This window comes from Leucoraja erinacea, chromosome 24 (genome assembly GCF_028641065.1).
Source record: "Leucoraja erinacea ecotype New England chromosome 24, Leri_hhj_1, whole genome shotgun sequence".
NCBI lineage: Eukaryota > Metazoa > Chordata > Chondrichthyes > Rajiformes > Rajidae > Leucoraja > Leucoraja erinaceus.
The window spans coordinates 15,767,504-15,784,214 of record NC_073400.1 but is presented as its reverse complement, the minus strand read 5'-3'; the positions used below and the strand labels follow the sequence as shown (position 1 = coordinate 15,784,214).

The 16,711-nt window shown below is 40.9% G+C and overlaps 1 protein-coding gene across 2 annotated transcripts in view; it reads left to right on the top strand.

The window, feature by feature from the left end:
- LOC129708671 (high mobility group protein HMG-I/HMG-Y-like) overlaps positions 1-6,819 on the top strand; it is a 46,403-nt gene extending 39,584 nt beyond the window's left edge. The window contains exons 6-7 of one of the 2 annotated variants that reach the window (XR_008725390.1): positions 1,882-3,249; positions 6,751-6,819. Coding sequence is in view for 1 of the 2 variants with exons in the window: in XM_055654580.1 (XP_055510555.1) it covers positions 1,882-1,941 (60 nt within the window). In the remaining variant the exon portion in view is untranslated. Of the gene's footprint in view, positions 1-1,881 lie in introns of both variants that reach the window. The other variant, XM_055654580.1, reaches the window with a different exon arrangement.
- The last annotated feature ends 9,892 nt before the right edge of the window (positions 6,820-16,711 follow it).

Genomic DNA, 16,711 nt, shown 5'->3' with positions numbered 1-16,711 from the left:
AGTTATGGCCTTATCTGCCAACAAATCTGGGCAGACACAAAATGCTGGAGTAATTCAGCATCTCTGAAGAGAAGGAATGGGTGACGTTTTGGGTCAAGATTCTTCTTCAGACTGTTCTTCAGTGTTTATGATTCATAAACAAATCTGGGCAATTTGTCAACTCTTTCATGTTCAGCATCATGTTCAGCATAGATTTTGTGGGGTGTTCCTGAGTTGTACTGATTGATTGGTATCTGTAAATACAGCAGCACTGCTTTTAACTTCACTTATGCAGTCAGCAATCAATAGCTTAAGAATTGATTATTTTATCCCTACTTATGGTTAAGCTGTGAACCTCTCTGAATAACCGTTATTGATTGACACCGTCCCTAAGTAATGTTGAAAATTATTTGCTTGATAGAGTGCAATATTAAGAGCTATTGAGAATAAGTAATAGTGAAATTAGATTACACTGTCCTGTGTAAACCACCCTGAGGTGTAGTTTCTCTAGTTTGCCTGTGGCTTCAGTCTGGCAATGAAGGAGGCCCATGTCAGAAAGGTCAGTATGGGATTGGGAAGGGGAGTTAACATTGGTCCTCTGAATGTATTTCCCAAAATGGTATTCTGCAATATGATAATTTGTATTAAAAAAAGCCACAAATTGTTGGAGTAACTCAGTGGGCCAGGCAGCATTTCCGGAGAACATGTTTGAATGTTTCAGGTCAGGACCCTTCTTCAGACTGATCGTGGTGGGGGAGGGGTACGAAAGCTGGAAGAGTATTGGGGGCAGAACAAAGCCTAGCGAGTGATAGGGGAATACGGGTGGGGCCGCAGAGGGGGAGGTGGGGGGGGGGGGGTTGACAGGCAGATAGTTGGACTAAGGCCAGAGATAAAAAGGGCAAAAAAGTATGAAAAAAGGGACAGAATAGCTATGAAAAGTGAAGCCAGAGGAAGGAATATAAATGGTAGGGTACAGGGGGAAGGGTAGAAATGGGTATGAATCCAGGTGGGGCACAGAGAAGAGGGGGGGTGGAAATAAATTGGAGAATTCAATACTGTTAGATTATAAGCTACGCCAAGTGGATTCTCAGATGCTGATTTTCCAGTTTGCATGTGGCGTCACTCTGGCAATGGAGGAGGCCCAGGAGAGAAATGTCAGTTGGGGAATGAGAAGAGGTGTCTAAATGGTTAGCAATCAGGAGAATCTGTATCCCTATATTACCATTCTAACTAATATCATACAGCTCAAACGATGACTAGATAAAGATAAACATTTTTATTTTAACTTGCCTTGCGAACAGAAAGTGGAGAAAAACTTCTGTGGTTTTGAAAGTAAAAAATTAAAAAAGGGAATCTTTACAAACATTTAAATGGGTGAACATAATCGTAAAATCAGACCTATGCCATTCGGGAATGTCATCATCTATAGGGTAAAGGAAATCCCTCATCTGTTCAGCATGGACATTGTGGGCCAAAGGGCCCATTCCTGTACTGTTCTAAAAGGCTGGATGTTAAAGCAGTTGTAATTTTCAATGTTAAGCTTGATATCATTTAAGAGATTGCTGTCTGTTTTGAGTTTGCGGGTTCTCCACGTGTTTTCTCCGCATGCTCCGGTTTCCTCCCACATCCCAGAAACGTGCGGGTTTGTCGGCTAATTGGCTTCTGTAAAATTGCCCCAAGTGTGCATGAGTGGATGAGAAAGTGGGATAACCGAACTAGTGTGAACAGCTGATCGGTGGGCCTTATCTTTCATTCAATAAATCAATGAATCGCTAGCCTTCTACAGTGCAAAAGACAAATCTGAGGAAAATACACAATGAAAGTCCAAATTTATTAGATGTAAAGGAAAATGGTGCTTGCTACTTTCAGTTCTTATTGTAATTCTCTTTTTTTTTGTGGTAGGAAAAGGTAGAACAGGAAGAAGAAGTGAAAGCTTCTCAAGAATCTTCAGAAGAACAGTAAATCTGCAAGGTTCTCACTACCTCATCCACCAGAAGACTCCTGTCAATACCTGGACTACAAATCCTATCACACTGATTTCATTCTAGTCTTTAACAGGGAACTTCCAACTGCACTGGGACACGACAGTACTTTTTTGTAAAATGCAGGTCAAGGTATTTCAAAGAGATCAACATTTAACCAAGGGCAGAGTCTAAACAATTGAGCTCGTATTTCATATTTTGTCATTCTGGTAAAACTGCTGAGCATTGGCCGTCAAGTTAAACCGATGAATAGGAACAATCCTATTGAGCATTTTAGTGGTAAGAAATATTAAACAGGCCGGGGTCTGTTCTGTTGTGGCCGATTCACGTATATCGCATGTTGGAGGTGGCGGACCCATGGTGATCATGAAGATGACTACAGTGGATGTTACAGTGGACCGCCAGAGCAGCTCTACAAATCTACATCTGTCAACCCAAGATTGCATTGCAATTCCATAGTGGATGGTACACTGACCATGGAAATAGCTAACACATTATAGCTGCCAACCTATCCATTTACAAAATTCCTCACGAGTCATTTTACTTTTGTTTTTGGCATGGCTTACAATTGTGTAGACCAACCTATGTTAGCCTGTGAAGTAGATTACGGTCTACTTTTTAGACATCCTTCCAAATGGAAGAGAACTAGACATTCCTTTAGGCTCTATATAATAGTTAACTGTTTGCCTGGAGCTAATCATTTTAATTCTATATTATTAATTTTGCATTATGTAAAATATACTTCATGTGAAATGTAAATGCATTTTAAGTAGTAGGTGACGTTTAAAGAGTGATGTTATATTATTACCCTGTTACTCTTTCCATATTCTCGACGCATACATAGTTCTCCATAGAAAATGGTGCAGCCAAAGCAATTCTATTCAAAGAAAGGCATTTGGCTGTTTGATCTCTGAACACCAAACTCCAGACTACAGTTTGGTTTGTTAGTAAATCTGAAAAATGGGAAGCTATTGACAGTGAAAGAGCATTCTGTAACTAGGCATAGAATATTTATCTCCCTTTTGTCGAGATCTTGAATCCAGAACCAATTGGTAGATCAAATGAGGCAAAATGTCAGGAAGTGAATTGATTCATTTAAATGCTACAATAATAAGGGCAGTACAGTGGAGCAGTGGTAGAGTTGCTGCCTTAGAGCGCCAGAGACCCAGGGTCGATCCTGACTACGGGTGCTGTCCGTATGGAGTTTGTACGTTCTCCCCATGACCGCATGGGTTTTCCCCAGGTGCTTCAGTTTCCTCCCACACTCCAAAGAAATACAGGTTTATAGGTTAATTGGCTTTGGTAAAAATTGTAAATTGTCCCGAGTGTGTAGGATAGAGCTTGTGTAACAGGGGGTCACATTGGTCAGCGGAAACTCGGTGGGCCGAAGGGTTTGTTTCCATGCTGTATCTCTAAACTAAACTAAACTAAAACAGTGTAAACCCACAAAATAGAAATATCTGATTTAGAAAACAATCCATTGAGCAAGAACTCTCCTTCTGAACTATTACCTTAAAATTCTACAATGAAAGTATTGTTATTTTTATACTGAAATTATAGAGAAAAGCATTTTGTCTCTCCTTCGAACAATATACATGTTGCTATCTCGTAATTTAATTGACTTAAGGAGACTATTGATGAGTATAAGTTTAGATACACAAAGTTCAAGTGGCAACCAAATGAAAGACCACCATTACTGATTTTATTTTAACCCATTCAGTTGGTTATGGTGATATATGCTGACAGTGCAGATTAATTATTTTTTATTATTATTCAAATGTGAAAGTATCCCTTTTGCTGGACTACGCAGGCTTGTAGTTAACAAATTACACATATATACACACAAATAGAACTATTTAAAATTTATTGCATACTCAAGGGGAGAGACTGAGTAAGATGCCAACACTTAAGCCATGTTGAAACAGAAATGGATTAAGACTTGAGGGGATACCAGTGTATTAAAAGTATCAAATTAAACGTTGTTACTTTTCTTGTATAATAAGTTGCCAGTTTATGACATGCTGCAGTTTGAAACTGAGCTCTGTAAAGACTGATGGTGGAGTGACATCAATAACAACATTTAGAATATAATACTTGAGGTATTAATTTCAAATATAATGCTTCATATGGTATTTAAAACTTAGATTGTAATACCTCTCACCAACTGAAAAACCTTTTTAATTATTCTTGCTTTACTATAACCGATACCAAATGCTAGAGTTAAGCTATGTTTACTTTTTTGAATTGCAGAAGAATTTCACTATTTAATCAATTTATTCAGATGATGCGTGTGCATTTCCTACATTTAAATGTACAAAAAACTATGTTAATTTAGTATTTGTTATTTTATTTTCTGGATGTCACGGAGAAGTGTCTTGACCAGAAATGTCACCTATTTCTTTTCGCAGAGATGCTGCATATCCCGCTGAGTTACTGCAGCACCTTGTGTTAACTTCCTGTAAAACTCTGATCATAGTTCACATGGTTTGAAATACTTTGGTGGATGGGAGAAATTGTAGATTTACAAAGGAGGGCTTTTGCATTTGCACTGCATTGCAAACATTGGTGGCGATTCTGCCGCAGAGTGAGCTCGGTTGAGAGAACGAGCAACTCTCGACAAATGGTCGTGTCCCGCGAGATCCTGAGACATAAAAATGTTGAAGGCTCTTTGCAAAACTAAGCTGATACTCAACAGACCATTAAACTGAGGCATAGTCAGCGCTTTTGAATGGACGTTAACATAAATCCCATGCTACTATTTTGAAGTAGAATAGAGGTTTGTTCCCTCAGTTGCTATCAAAACAGTCAAAGCTATTCCTCCTCTAGCCTCAGTGAGGCATTCAAGCTGCCATTGTGGGATCTGACTCGGTACAACTGACAGCTGTGTTCCCTATGTTATCAAACTTAACAGCCTGTCAACTTCATTTACACTGTTGGATCATACTGAAAGGCATTATTGAGACGTAATTTTCAATTTAGAATAGTGAGCAAGTTTATTATGCAGATAAATTTCAATAGTTTTGCAGTTCCATTCACTGGCGTTTTGATATCCCACGATTTAACGTTAATTTGCTTCTAAATATTGTAGATGTTACTGAAATTTAGATTCAACTTGCAGGCCAATATAGACAAGAAGTATAGCCCCCGATGCCATCTGGTATCAGAATCATAAATCTACAAAATCCTCTGTGACAAAGGTTGCTCAAGGTGAATTTTATGTTGTTTTAACAGTGAACAAATACCAAGATCTTCTGGGCATTGAACAAAAATGGCCGCCAAGCTACAGTAACCCTCTTATAAATTGCTACGCTTTTCTTGATATTTAGCAGAAAACTGACTCACAGCAAATTATAATTAGGGAAAGGAAAATTATATTTAAAATTAATAAGAACCCAGCCCAAGGACAAGCACATTTCTTCTTAAGTGACAATAGATATAAGGAGGCAACTCCCATTGATGCAAACTTGTTAGTCCATGTGACTGAATATTTCTGTTGAATTGTCGATGGAGTGCAACTTTCTTCACTACCTGAGAATGAAATCTGTGATTTTTCAGCAGGAATCCATTCATTATTCTGTTTTCACATTATTTTGCAGTATTAGTACTGTGCTGAACAGATACAACTTATTGGGTTTCCATATCCACAACTACCTCTTTTTAGTTTCACGTTCTCCCAGCTGCTGCTGTACACAAAATACAATTCATTTGTCGCATCTTCACAATCGCAGAGATTAACTTTGGTTCAATATTGTTGCGTCTGCAAGTTTCCACGTTAAAGAGAAACAAAAGTTTTGAATTTCGTGTTTACCACATTGCATTAAAAAAAACAGTAAGTTGGTAAAAGGGAGAGAAAATTTACAAAGTGAATGTATGTATGTAAAACAAAAAGCTGAAGATATGCATTTGCAATCTACTTGAAGATCATTGGAACCACGGTACATATTGGCACAAAATGTGCTGAGAGATTTAATATTTTAATTTCATAAATGTAGATTCAAATTAGTAGATTATAAAATGGTGTCTGTTACAAAAAAACCTGCTATAAATGCTGGGCAACTTTCTTAGTTTTTGTACCCATCTTCTACAGTTGGGAGATTTTGGTGCCACTGTAGTTGGTAATTTGATGACTGCATCAATAGTACATTTAGAAAAATATTTATTTTTAAAATACAAATTATAAACTTAACTAATTGCTGCTTGGTTTCTTTCTGTCCATAATATGTTACCATTACTTTATAGCTGCCTTGATACTGTCTGGTGCTATACCGCAATAGATATGCTCCCTTTTTTTGAACACCTCTGATTATTCTGGTCTCATGATCAAAGAGGTCATAGTTTCACACAGTACGGAAACAGGTTCTTCTCTCCAACTTGCCCATGCTGCCCCATCTACGCTAGTCCTACCTGCCTGCATTTGGCCCAAATTCCTTTAGACTTTAGAGATACAGCATGGAAACAGGCCCTTCGCCCACTGAGTCCATGTCGACCAGTGATTACCCTGAGCACTAGCACTATGCTACACACTGGGGACAATTTACAGAAGCCAATTAACCTACAAACTTGTGGGTATTTGGAGTGTGGGATGAATCCGGAGCTCCTGGAGAAAACCAACACGGTCACAGGGAGAACTTAGGGCAGCACGGTAGCGCAGTGGTAGAGTCACTGCCTTACAGCGAATGCAGACCCGGGTTCGATCCTGACTACGGGTGCTGCCTGTACGGAGTTTGTACGTTCTCCCCGTGACCCGCGTGGGTTTCCTCCCACACGCCAAAGACGTACAGGTATGTAGGTTAATTGGCTTGGTAAATGTAAAAAATGTCCTTAGTGGGTATAGGATATACCCAGTGGGCCGACAGGGGCCGACAGGGCCTGTTTCCGCGCTGTATCTCTAAACTAAACATACAAACTCTGTCCAAAGAACACCCATGATCAGGGTCGAACCCAGGTCGCCGACACCGTCCGGTAGCAACTCTACCACTGTGCCACTATACCACCCTATAATTCCTCTAAACCTTCCTTATCCATGTATCTGTCCAGTGTCTGAAGAAGGGTCTCGACCCGAAACGTCACCCATTCCTTCTCTCCAGAGATGCTGCCTGTCCCGCTGAGTTACTCCAGCATTTTGTGTCAATCTTCGATTTAAACCTGCATCTGCAGTTCTTTCCTACACAGTATCTTTTAAATGTTGTTATAGTACTTGCTTCCACTACCTCCTCTGGCAACTTATTCCGTATACCCACCACCCTCTGTGTGAAAAAAGTTCCTATTAAAACTTTCCCCTCTCACCTTAAAACTAGTCCTCTGGTTGTTGATTCCGCTACTCGGGTGATTTTTCATCAAAAATTGTTGGATTGTGAACTACTTCCATTGTTTTGTATCCATGCCCTTTGCTGTGGTACTAAATACATGCAAAGCATATCATTAAACCTCTTGCCTCGGCAGCAGGTATTTTTAGCAATCGGTGGAATGAAATGGCAAATGTTTTTACTGGCTTATCATTTTGTTGCACCAAACATTCTAAAACATTTCCCCTTCCTTTCAACAATGCTGAAACCAGTAAAGTTCCACATCAACCTGTCTTCTTGGTGGTCACTTGGATTTTTACTTGAGCGTCAGTTGGTCCTAAAGGCACGCAGTGGCACAGGAGTAACAGGCAGCAGACACGTTTTATAATTTTACCTATTCACTGTTTCAATGTGATCTTTCCTACAACTATCAAATTTGAATGACGTACAGATTGCAACATGGAAATTAAGCAAAGATGTTGATCAGGCTTTTAAAACAAGAATCACTTGTTCTACAAAGGAGATACGACAGAGATTTGAATTGTACCTTGGTCAAATAAAAACCTGTTCATGTTCAAGGCAAGTCATGCATTTAAAAATGCCTACCTCAGCACAAATGTTGGTAATCCTGCATAGTTTAGAAGGTTTTACTGAAAACTCATTTTTACTAAATGATGCAAGGATGTCACAAAGCATTTTATATTCATAACAGAAACTTGAAGCATTGATTGTGAAAAATGGAGGTTCTAGACAAATGTGTGCAATTAAGGGCGGGACAATTATACAATGTTATAATTTAATTTGTTTCCATCAGAAATGTTTAGCATTCCAGCCATTTTTAAAATCTAAGTTGGGAGTTTGGTACTTCAACATGATTATTGATCAATATAATGGCAGATAGTTTGTACATGAATGCCCTAATTGTGGTTGATGGCTTAAATCACACATTAAGATTTTATTTTTCATCAGATGGTGTTTGGTGCAACAATAAAGATGTTGATTATTCAAACTGGTGTCAAGTTGTGCACTTTTAAAGGGTGACATGGGGGCGCAAAATTAGAGTTGCAGCCTTACAGCGTCAGCGACCTGGGTTCGATCCTGACTGTCTTCGCTGTCTGTACGGAGTTTGTACGTTCTCCCCGTGACCGCGTGGGTTTTTCCCCAGGTGTTCTGGATTCCACTCACACTCCAAAGACATGCAGGTTTGTAGGTTGACACAAAATGCAGCTGGAGTAACTCAGCGGGTCAAGCAGCACTCTATTCCTCTTCTTCAGTGATGCTGCTCAAACCGCTGAGTTACTCCAGCATTGTGTGTCTACCTTTAGTGTAAACCAGCATCTGCAGTTCCTTCCCGACAGCTTAATTGGCATCAGTACCAATTTTAAATTGTCCCTAATGTGTGGGATAATGTTAGTGTACAAGGATCACTGGTCAACATGGACTCGGTGGACCGAAGGGCCTGTTTCCCCGCTGTATCTAAACTAAACTAAATAGTAACTCAGGAGCACCACCTGCTGGACTAGCCGTTACATACGATACGATACGATACACTTTATTCATCCCCAGAGGGAATTTGGTCTGCCAACATTCACAACGCACACCAAGGTACACAACAACTTGAAATTAAAAGTGAAAAAAAAGCAAAGGACAAGCGTCTGTTGGCTGGTGCACAGCGGCTAAACCGGAACGAACGAACGAACGAACAAACAAACGAACGCAGACATATCCCCAGGGCAGAGGATTATAAATCTACGGTGCCCACCCCCCTCCCCCACACCTAGTTTGCTGGTGCATGCTGCTTAGATTAGTTTATCGTCACGTGTACTGAGGTACAGTGAAAAGCTTTTTTGTTGCGTGCTATCCAGTCAGCGGAAAGACTATACATGATTACTATCAATCTGTCCACAGTGTACAGATAAAGGATAAAGGGAATACAAGATAAAGACCGGGTCTCCAATGAGGTAGATAGTAGGTCAGGACCACTCTCTAGTTGGTGATAGAATGGTTCAGTTGTCTGAAAACAGCTGCGAAGAAACTCACTGAATCTGGAGGTGTGTGATTTCACGCTTCTGTACCCCTTGCCTGCTGGAAGAAGGGAGAAGAGGGAGTGACCGGGGTGGAACTTTTCCTTGATTATGCTGGTGGCCATGCCAAGGCAGTGTGAAGTGTGGATGGATGCCAATTGTTGATGCTAATCCCCAAAAAACAGTCTTATAAACTTCATTTTAAAAAAGCATGTTGCAGAACTGAGTTGCCAGGAATTTTATTAGTGAAGAAATAAAAGCATTTTGAATAATTATTTTACCAGGCCTCTTTTCATTGACATTTTTGATCAATGAAATTATTTCACAGCATAATACTTCATGCATAAAGCTTCAATAATGCAGCACATTTGGACTTTGATGATGCCTGAATTGCAGATTTTCTGAAGTACTGGATTTCATAACTTAATATTCCAACATACTTCTAACTTGCTCTTTTTAGATGTTAAATTGTGTTATAATAAAGTTTTTAGAAAGTCAGAACTGAGGCCATGGTGTGATGATTGATTATCTGAAAGATACAGCATGGAAACAGACCCTTCAGCCCACTGAATCCATGCTGACCATCGACCCCACAAGTTCTATGTTATCCCACTTTCACATACACTCCCTGTACACTAGGGGCAATTTTACTAAGGCAATTGACCGTTTCTGGGTTGTGGGAGGAAACAAGCACCTGGAGGAAACCCACGCAGTCACAGGCAGAACGGGCAAACTCCACACAGACAGCACCTTGAAGTCGGTATTGAACCCGGGTGTCTGGCACTGTGAGTTGAAAAGGAGCCTGGGAGCTAGGTCCCTGGTGAATTGAAACGTGGTGTGCAAGCTGGGCCCCAGTGAGTTAATAGAGAGAGGGCACACAGGGCCCTGGTGAGCGGGAGAGGAACGTTTCTTTCCCCAATAATAAACCTTATTAAATACAACAAGAACAGTGATAAAACTCTTGCAACATTCTCAGCATCTGTATATTCATTAGTGTCACATTCAGTAGTGTCCACAACTACTGTTATACCAAGCCTTGCCACTCTTGTGGCCCCCTGGGGTGATATCCCTTCCTTGTTTGAGGGGTAACCCCACCGGACTCTGCCCCCCCATCCCCCCGATGTCCTGTAGCGGAAAGACCCTAGACTGTGGTCCTCCCCCCACAGAGCCTTGGCGTTGGCTGCACCGAACTTCAGTATGTACTCCTGCTGTCTGGAGCAGGCCACTCGGCAACATTCCCAGAAGGACATCTCGCTCTGCTGGGATGTCCAACAAGTTTCGGGTAGACCAAAGAACATCTTTTACCGAGTTGATGACCTTCCAGCAAACACTTGACGTCCGTCTCCGAATGTGTCCCCCCTGGGAACAGTCCGTAAATCAGAGAGTCCTTGTTACGGAGCAACCTTCTCCAGACTCTCTTCACAAATCAACACTCGGAGGAGAGGTGGGCAACAATCTCCTCTCAGTAGCAGCCATCCCGAGAGCAGCGTGCACTGGCAGTAAGACCCCAGAGGTGCAGGAAGGGATCTGACCGGGTGGGCCCCTCTCACCACCAGCCAGGCCGGGCCAGGCCGGGCCAGGTCTTGGTGCTTGTTGGTGAGTTCTGGTGATGAGGCATTTTGCTGTCTCCAGTGAGTGGGGAGGGGGTAAAGGGAACTGGAGTTGAGAATTGGTACAGCAAACATCCACTGGTGAGTCTGATGCTGACTCATCAGGATTTTGAAACAGTCTGATATTGCATGGGAGATTTTCTGTGGCACCTCCTCATTTAAAATCCCCACAGAACTAGGACTTCAATTACATTCAGGTGCAGAAAAAAAAATTTGTGGTCATTATATTCAAAATGAATTGCCATAAAACGTTCTTGTTCATTTGCACTGTGGCCAGCAAACAGCAGAATCACTCACGGAAATATATTAAAATGCCTTTAAAAATCGAAAGCGTTATTAAATTCTAAGAAGTTGCCTCCGAGAAGCAATCTTATATTAATTTGAAGCAATGATTATAAACTAAGCAAATTAAATTGTCAGTGTTATTTTGTGCCCAGATCTACTGAGTTGTGATGTTTGTTTGAGGTTGGAATGCTGCAGATCTTTGTGAAGTATAAATCTTTAATGCTTTAGCAGTGTTGTTGTTGAGATCTATACCTTTTGTTATGTCCAGTGCATTCTGCTGTTTCCTGATTGCATTTGATGAGTTGAATTGAATTAAAGAATGAAAGAATGGTGCTTATGATGGTGATGACCTTAAAGGTAAGACCATAGGGCAGGAGCAGAATTAGGTCATTCGGCCCATCAAGTCCACTCCGCCATTCAATAATGGCTGATCTATGTTTCTCTCTCAACCCCATTCTCCTGCCTTCTCCCCGTAACCTCTGACTCTCTTACGGAGATCAAGAATCTATCAATCTCCATTTTAAGAAACAACAAGAGAGCAGTCCTGATCTACCATCTGCCTCAGTAGAGACGTCCGGACTGTGTTTGATTGGACTTTCCTGGACTTTATCTTGCAGTAAACATTGTTCCCTTTATCCTCTATCTGTACACTGTTGATGGCTTGATTGTAATCATGTATAGTCTTTCCACTGACTGGATAGCACGTAACAACAAGCTTTTCACTGTACCTTGGTTCACATGCCAAAAAACCAAACCAAACCAAATGAAACCAAACCAAGCCATTGAAAGAGGATGCAAATCCCAAACTTGCAGATCATTATTTGCTGACACGTTGCCACCTGTGTTGCAATATTCAGGAACAGAATGTACCGTTGCAGTGTTCCCCACTGCTCATGCAGCAGAATCTTCCAGAAACATGCTCGCTAACAGGCCCATGCAATCTGTTCAAGTGTTTGGACAAAAGAAAACAGCAACTTGTTGCCCATTGCAGAAAGGAAAATACCTCATCAAAGTAGGCATCAGAAATAGAATGAGGCAAAGATTTATAGAGGTGCATAAAATCATGAGGGGAATAGATGGGGCGAATGCACTGAGTCTTTTGGCCAAGGTTGGGGAATCAAAAACCAGAGGACATAGGTTTTAGGAGAGAGGGGAAAGATTTAACAGGATAGCTGTTAAGCTATGTAGAATGATAGCTTTTTCACACAGATAGCCAGTAGAGTGATAGCTTTTTCACACAGAGGGTGGTGGGTATGTGGAACAAGCTGTAGTTAGAGGAGGTAGTTAAAGCAGCTGCAATAACAACATTTAAAAGCCACTAGACTAAGTGGGACCCGTTGGGAGGGCTAGCCCCCCAACACAATATCTCACCTCTCCACCAATTGGGAGTGGGGGGGGGTGGTTCTGGAGCGCTAGTATGGGTGTTGTGGGCTGAAGGGGCTGGTTTCCAGAGGACTAGTATGGACATTGTAGGCCAAATGGAATCTTGGGCTGGCAGCTCACTCATTCAGGCCTGGTGGGCTGGCAGCTCAGTCACTCAGGCCTGGTGGGCTGGCAGCTCAGTCACTCAGGCCTAGTGGGCTGGCAGCTCAGTCACACAAGCCTGGTGTGCTGGCAGCTCAGTCACTCAGGGCTGGTGGGCTGGCAGCTCAGAAACTGTCTGAAATTCTGCCCAAAACAGGTGAGAGACTCTGTGAGAGAGAAGGGGGAGAGGGTGGAGAATCAATTTTAGACATTTTTCATCTATTTCTGCAGATCACAGCAATGAAGGAGGGAAGTATCCTGGCCTGGATCTCACAGGGAGCCAATGAAGGGAGGGAGAAACATATTGGGCTGAGGTTTAATACTTGCAGGGGGATTACTTACTGATGGGCCGAAGGGGCTCCTCCTGGGCTAGTACAGGCCTGATGGGCTGAAGGGATTCTTTAAAAAAATTCTGAGTGAAATCTCAGTGAAAGGCACTTTTTCTGGACGTTTCCTGGCCTGGCATGGGCCTTTTGGGCCAAAATATTCTTCCTGTGCCAATACGGGCATTTTGGGCAAAAAAGGGACTGGTTTCTCGGCTAATAGAGGTCTTGTTGGCCGAAATGAGTGGCTTCAGGCAGGCCAAACAACTCATTTCATTTCATTTCCATTTCCATTTCAGTTTCAAGCACAGGGCTGGCCAAACAACTAATTTCATTTTCATTTAATTCCATTTCATTTCCATTGCCACTTCAGTTTCAAGCACAGGGCAGGATAAACAACTCATCTCATTTTCATTTAATTTAATTTCCATTGTTATTTCAGTTTCAAGCACAGGCCAGGCCAAACAACTCATCTCATTTTCATTTCATTTTATTTCCATTGCCATTTCAGTTTCAAGCACAGGGCAGGCCAAACAACTCATCTCATTTTCATTTCATTTTCATTGCCATTGCCCCCCCCCCCCCCCCCCCCCCCCCCCCCCCCCCCCCCCCCCCACCCCCCCCCGAAGAAGACGACTACCTACGTCAACCTATGTTAACTGGCGACAGGTACCGGCGACTAAATTGTCTTACCTTGTCATAGCTTGTAGTGGGTGAACATAGGTTGTCGTAGGTGTGATTGTAGGTGTACGTCCTAATGGGTCGCCGGTTGTTGGTAGTTTGCCGTAGCTTGATGTCGACTAGGAGGTAGGTTGTTATAGACATTGTCGTAGGTGGGTCCAGTCGCCGGTTTTTCGGCGACCTGCTACAACTATGACAGTTGCCAAAAAAAGTGCCTAAGTGGGACAGGCCCATAAGAAGTGCAATTCAGTTTAGTTTAGTTCAGTTTAGTTTAGTTTAGATTTTTTGTTGCATGCTAGTGAAAGAAAAGACTACACGTGATTAAAATCAAGTTGTCCGCAGTGTACAGCTACAGGATAAAGGGAATAACGTTTAGTGCAATTTAAAGTCCAGTGAAGTCTTATGAAAGATTGTTCAAAGGTTTCAAATAAGGTAAATGGTAGGTCAGGACCATTCTCTAGTTGATGATAGGAGAGTTAATCAATCTGGTTCCTTGCATAAAACCTTCGCATTGAATTTACATTTATCTTTATAAAAGAAAGAACCTCATAGGCTTTGCAAATATATTCACTGTGCTGTCTTTGAATAATGTTTTTGAGGTGTTTGATCATGTGCTTTTAATGGAAGGTTTCAATAAATGTATTTTTCCACTGTTTCTTGTCATGTGGTTATATATTTCAAATATTCTGACTAATTTTCAACTTCCAAGGTTCATTAATACAATCTATTTGGTTCATTAATACAATCTAATTTAAGTAAAGAGATCTTTTATGGTCCGTTGCGATGTAAATTTCTTTACTCAAGGTTTTGAAGGCAATTCTTTGGAATGTTACATTTTCCACTTTCGAATTATTCAATAATTGATTAATAAGCAAGAATTTCATTGCTCTATCAGGGACACATGACAATAAACTCTCTTGAATCTTGATTGAAGTGATTGAAAGATACAGCGTAGATCTCAGAATAAAAGGATGTACCTTTAGAAAGGCAATGAGGAGGAATTTCTTTAGTCAGAGGGTGTTGAATCGCACGTGGACACTGGGAGAACATGCAAACTCCACACAGGTAGCACCCAGGATCAGGATCAAAACCGGGACCCCAGAGATGTGAAACAGCAGCTCTAACAAGTATGGCACAGTGCTGCCCTCTAGTGACTGTTTGCAGAGCAACTGAAAATCCCCATGCGGCATTCCTTCAGGATGGGATTTTAATAAGGCATATCAAGTATGAATGATTAACGCCAACATCATACCCTAGTCGGTCATTTCCAACAATTAAAAGTCTAAAGGTGGGTCCTGACCCAAAACATAACCTATCCATGTCTTCTAGAGATGCTGCCTGTCCCACTGAGTAACTCCAGCACATAGTGTTTTTGCTCCCGAGAATTAAAAGACATTCTAAGTAAAATTTCAAGCTACATTTATATAATCTCACTCACTGCATATAGTAGAGTTGCTGCCTTACAGTGCCAGAGACCCGGGTTCGATCCTATCTGAGTGGAGTTTCTTCCCACACTACAAAGACATACAGGTTTGTAGGCTAACTGGCTTGGTAAAATTGTAAATTGTCCCTGGTGTGTAGAATAGTGTTATTGTACAGGGATCACTGGTCAGCGCGGACTCGGTGGGCCGAAGGGCCTGTTTCTGCGCTGTATCTCTAAACTAAAAACAAAACTAAACTAGGGTACGGATGGTCTGTGTGAGCTGAAAGGCCTGTTTCCACACTGTATCTCTAAATCAATCCAGTAGCCAATGAACAGTTGAAACTTAAATGTGCAACTTAGATGTTTCTATAAATGATATTAAACTACATTAATACCAGGTGACTAACGTCAGTCCTAATTGGGGTTTCTGCAGTAGCAGGAGACTTATAGTTACAAATGTTTTTGTAATAAAGGGTGGTATAGGATTTAAGTTGCTTAAGAGTGAAACAGGCATATTGGTGCTGTGTCATTATATGATAACAAAGTGAGGGAACTGTACTTAGAAGATAGTTTAAAATGAAAAAGAACCCAAGTGAAAAGGACTTACATTTCTAAGGGACCAGTCAATGCAATTCTCCTCAACCGGAATTATAATTTAACTTTTCAATAATTACATGGCACTGAGAATAAGGGAAATGTTTAACAGTTGCCAGCTCATCATGACTTTGATTAAGCCTTGACCTATTTTAGTAGCATTACATATTTCAATCACTCCAACACTATAACACCAGGAGTTGAGTATAGGAGCAAAGAGGTCCTTCTGCAGTTGTATAGTTGTATTGTGTGCAGTTTTGGTCCTGTAATTTGAGGAAGGACATTCTTTTTTTTTCACTTAAGTTTTTATTGATTTTCCACAGAGATATATACAAAACAGTGCAACACCATCACCATAAATAAAACAAAATAAGAAAAACAATTAAAATAAAAAAAAATAATAAATAGGGAAAAAAGAGGTAAATACATTTTTTAAATGAAATAAGACCGTGTGGTTCACTTACCAAATAAAAAAAAAACATTGATTAGTTATCTGGAGATATTTCAATATTCGCACAAACATACCATCTAGTTCTATATATCACAATCTTCCCATATCTAGCTCGGCATTTATCTAGTTGGTGTCATGGCTCAAATGAACGGTCCATTTTCCCCAGATCCTCTCAAATGAATTCTCCTTGACTCTCAAGAAATATGTCAGTTTCTCCATAGTAAAGATGTCTCGCACAATTTCTCGCCACTGTTCACATTTTTTTTAATAAAGCCACTGCCTGGTAATGGCCTTCTTACTTGCTGCAAACAAAACTTTAATCAAATATGTATCTTCTATCTTTACAATATCTTTAATGTGCCCCAGGGCAGGTATGTGGGATTTTATAACCCAATATATTTTTAACAGCTGCGTTACCATTTTCCCAGTATGGCCTTATCTTTACACAGTTCCAGAAAATATGCGTGGTCTGCCTACATACTCCCACACAGCCTCCAACAGTGTTGTTGTACAGCAAGTTGTCTGCTTTTATTTTGGGTGTTATAAAAAA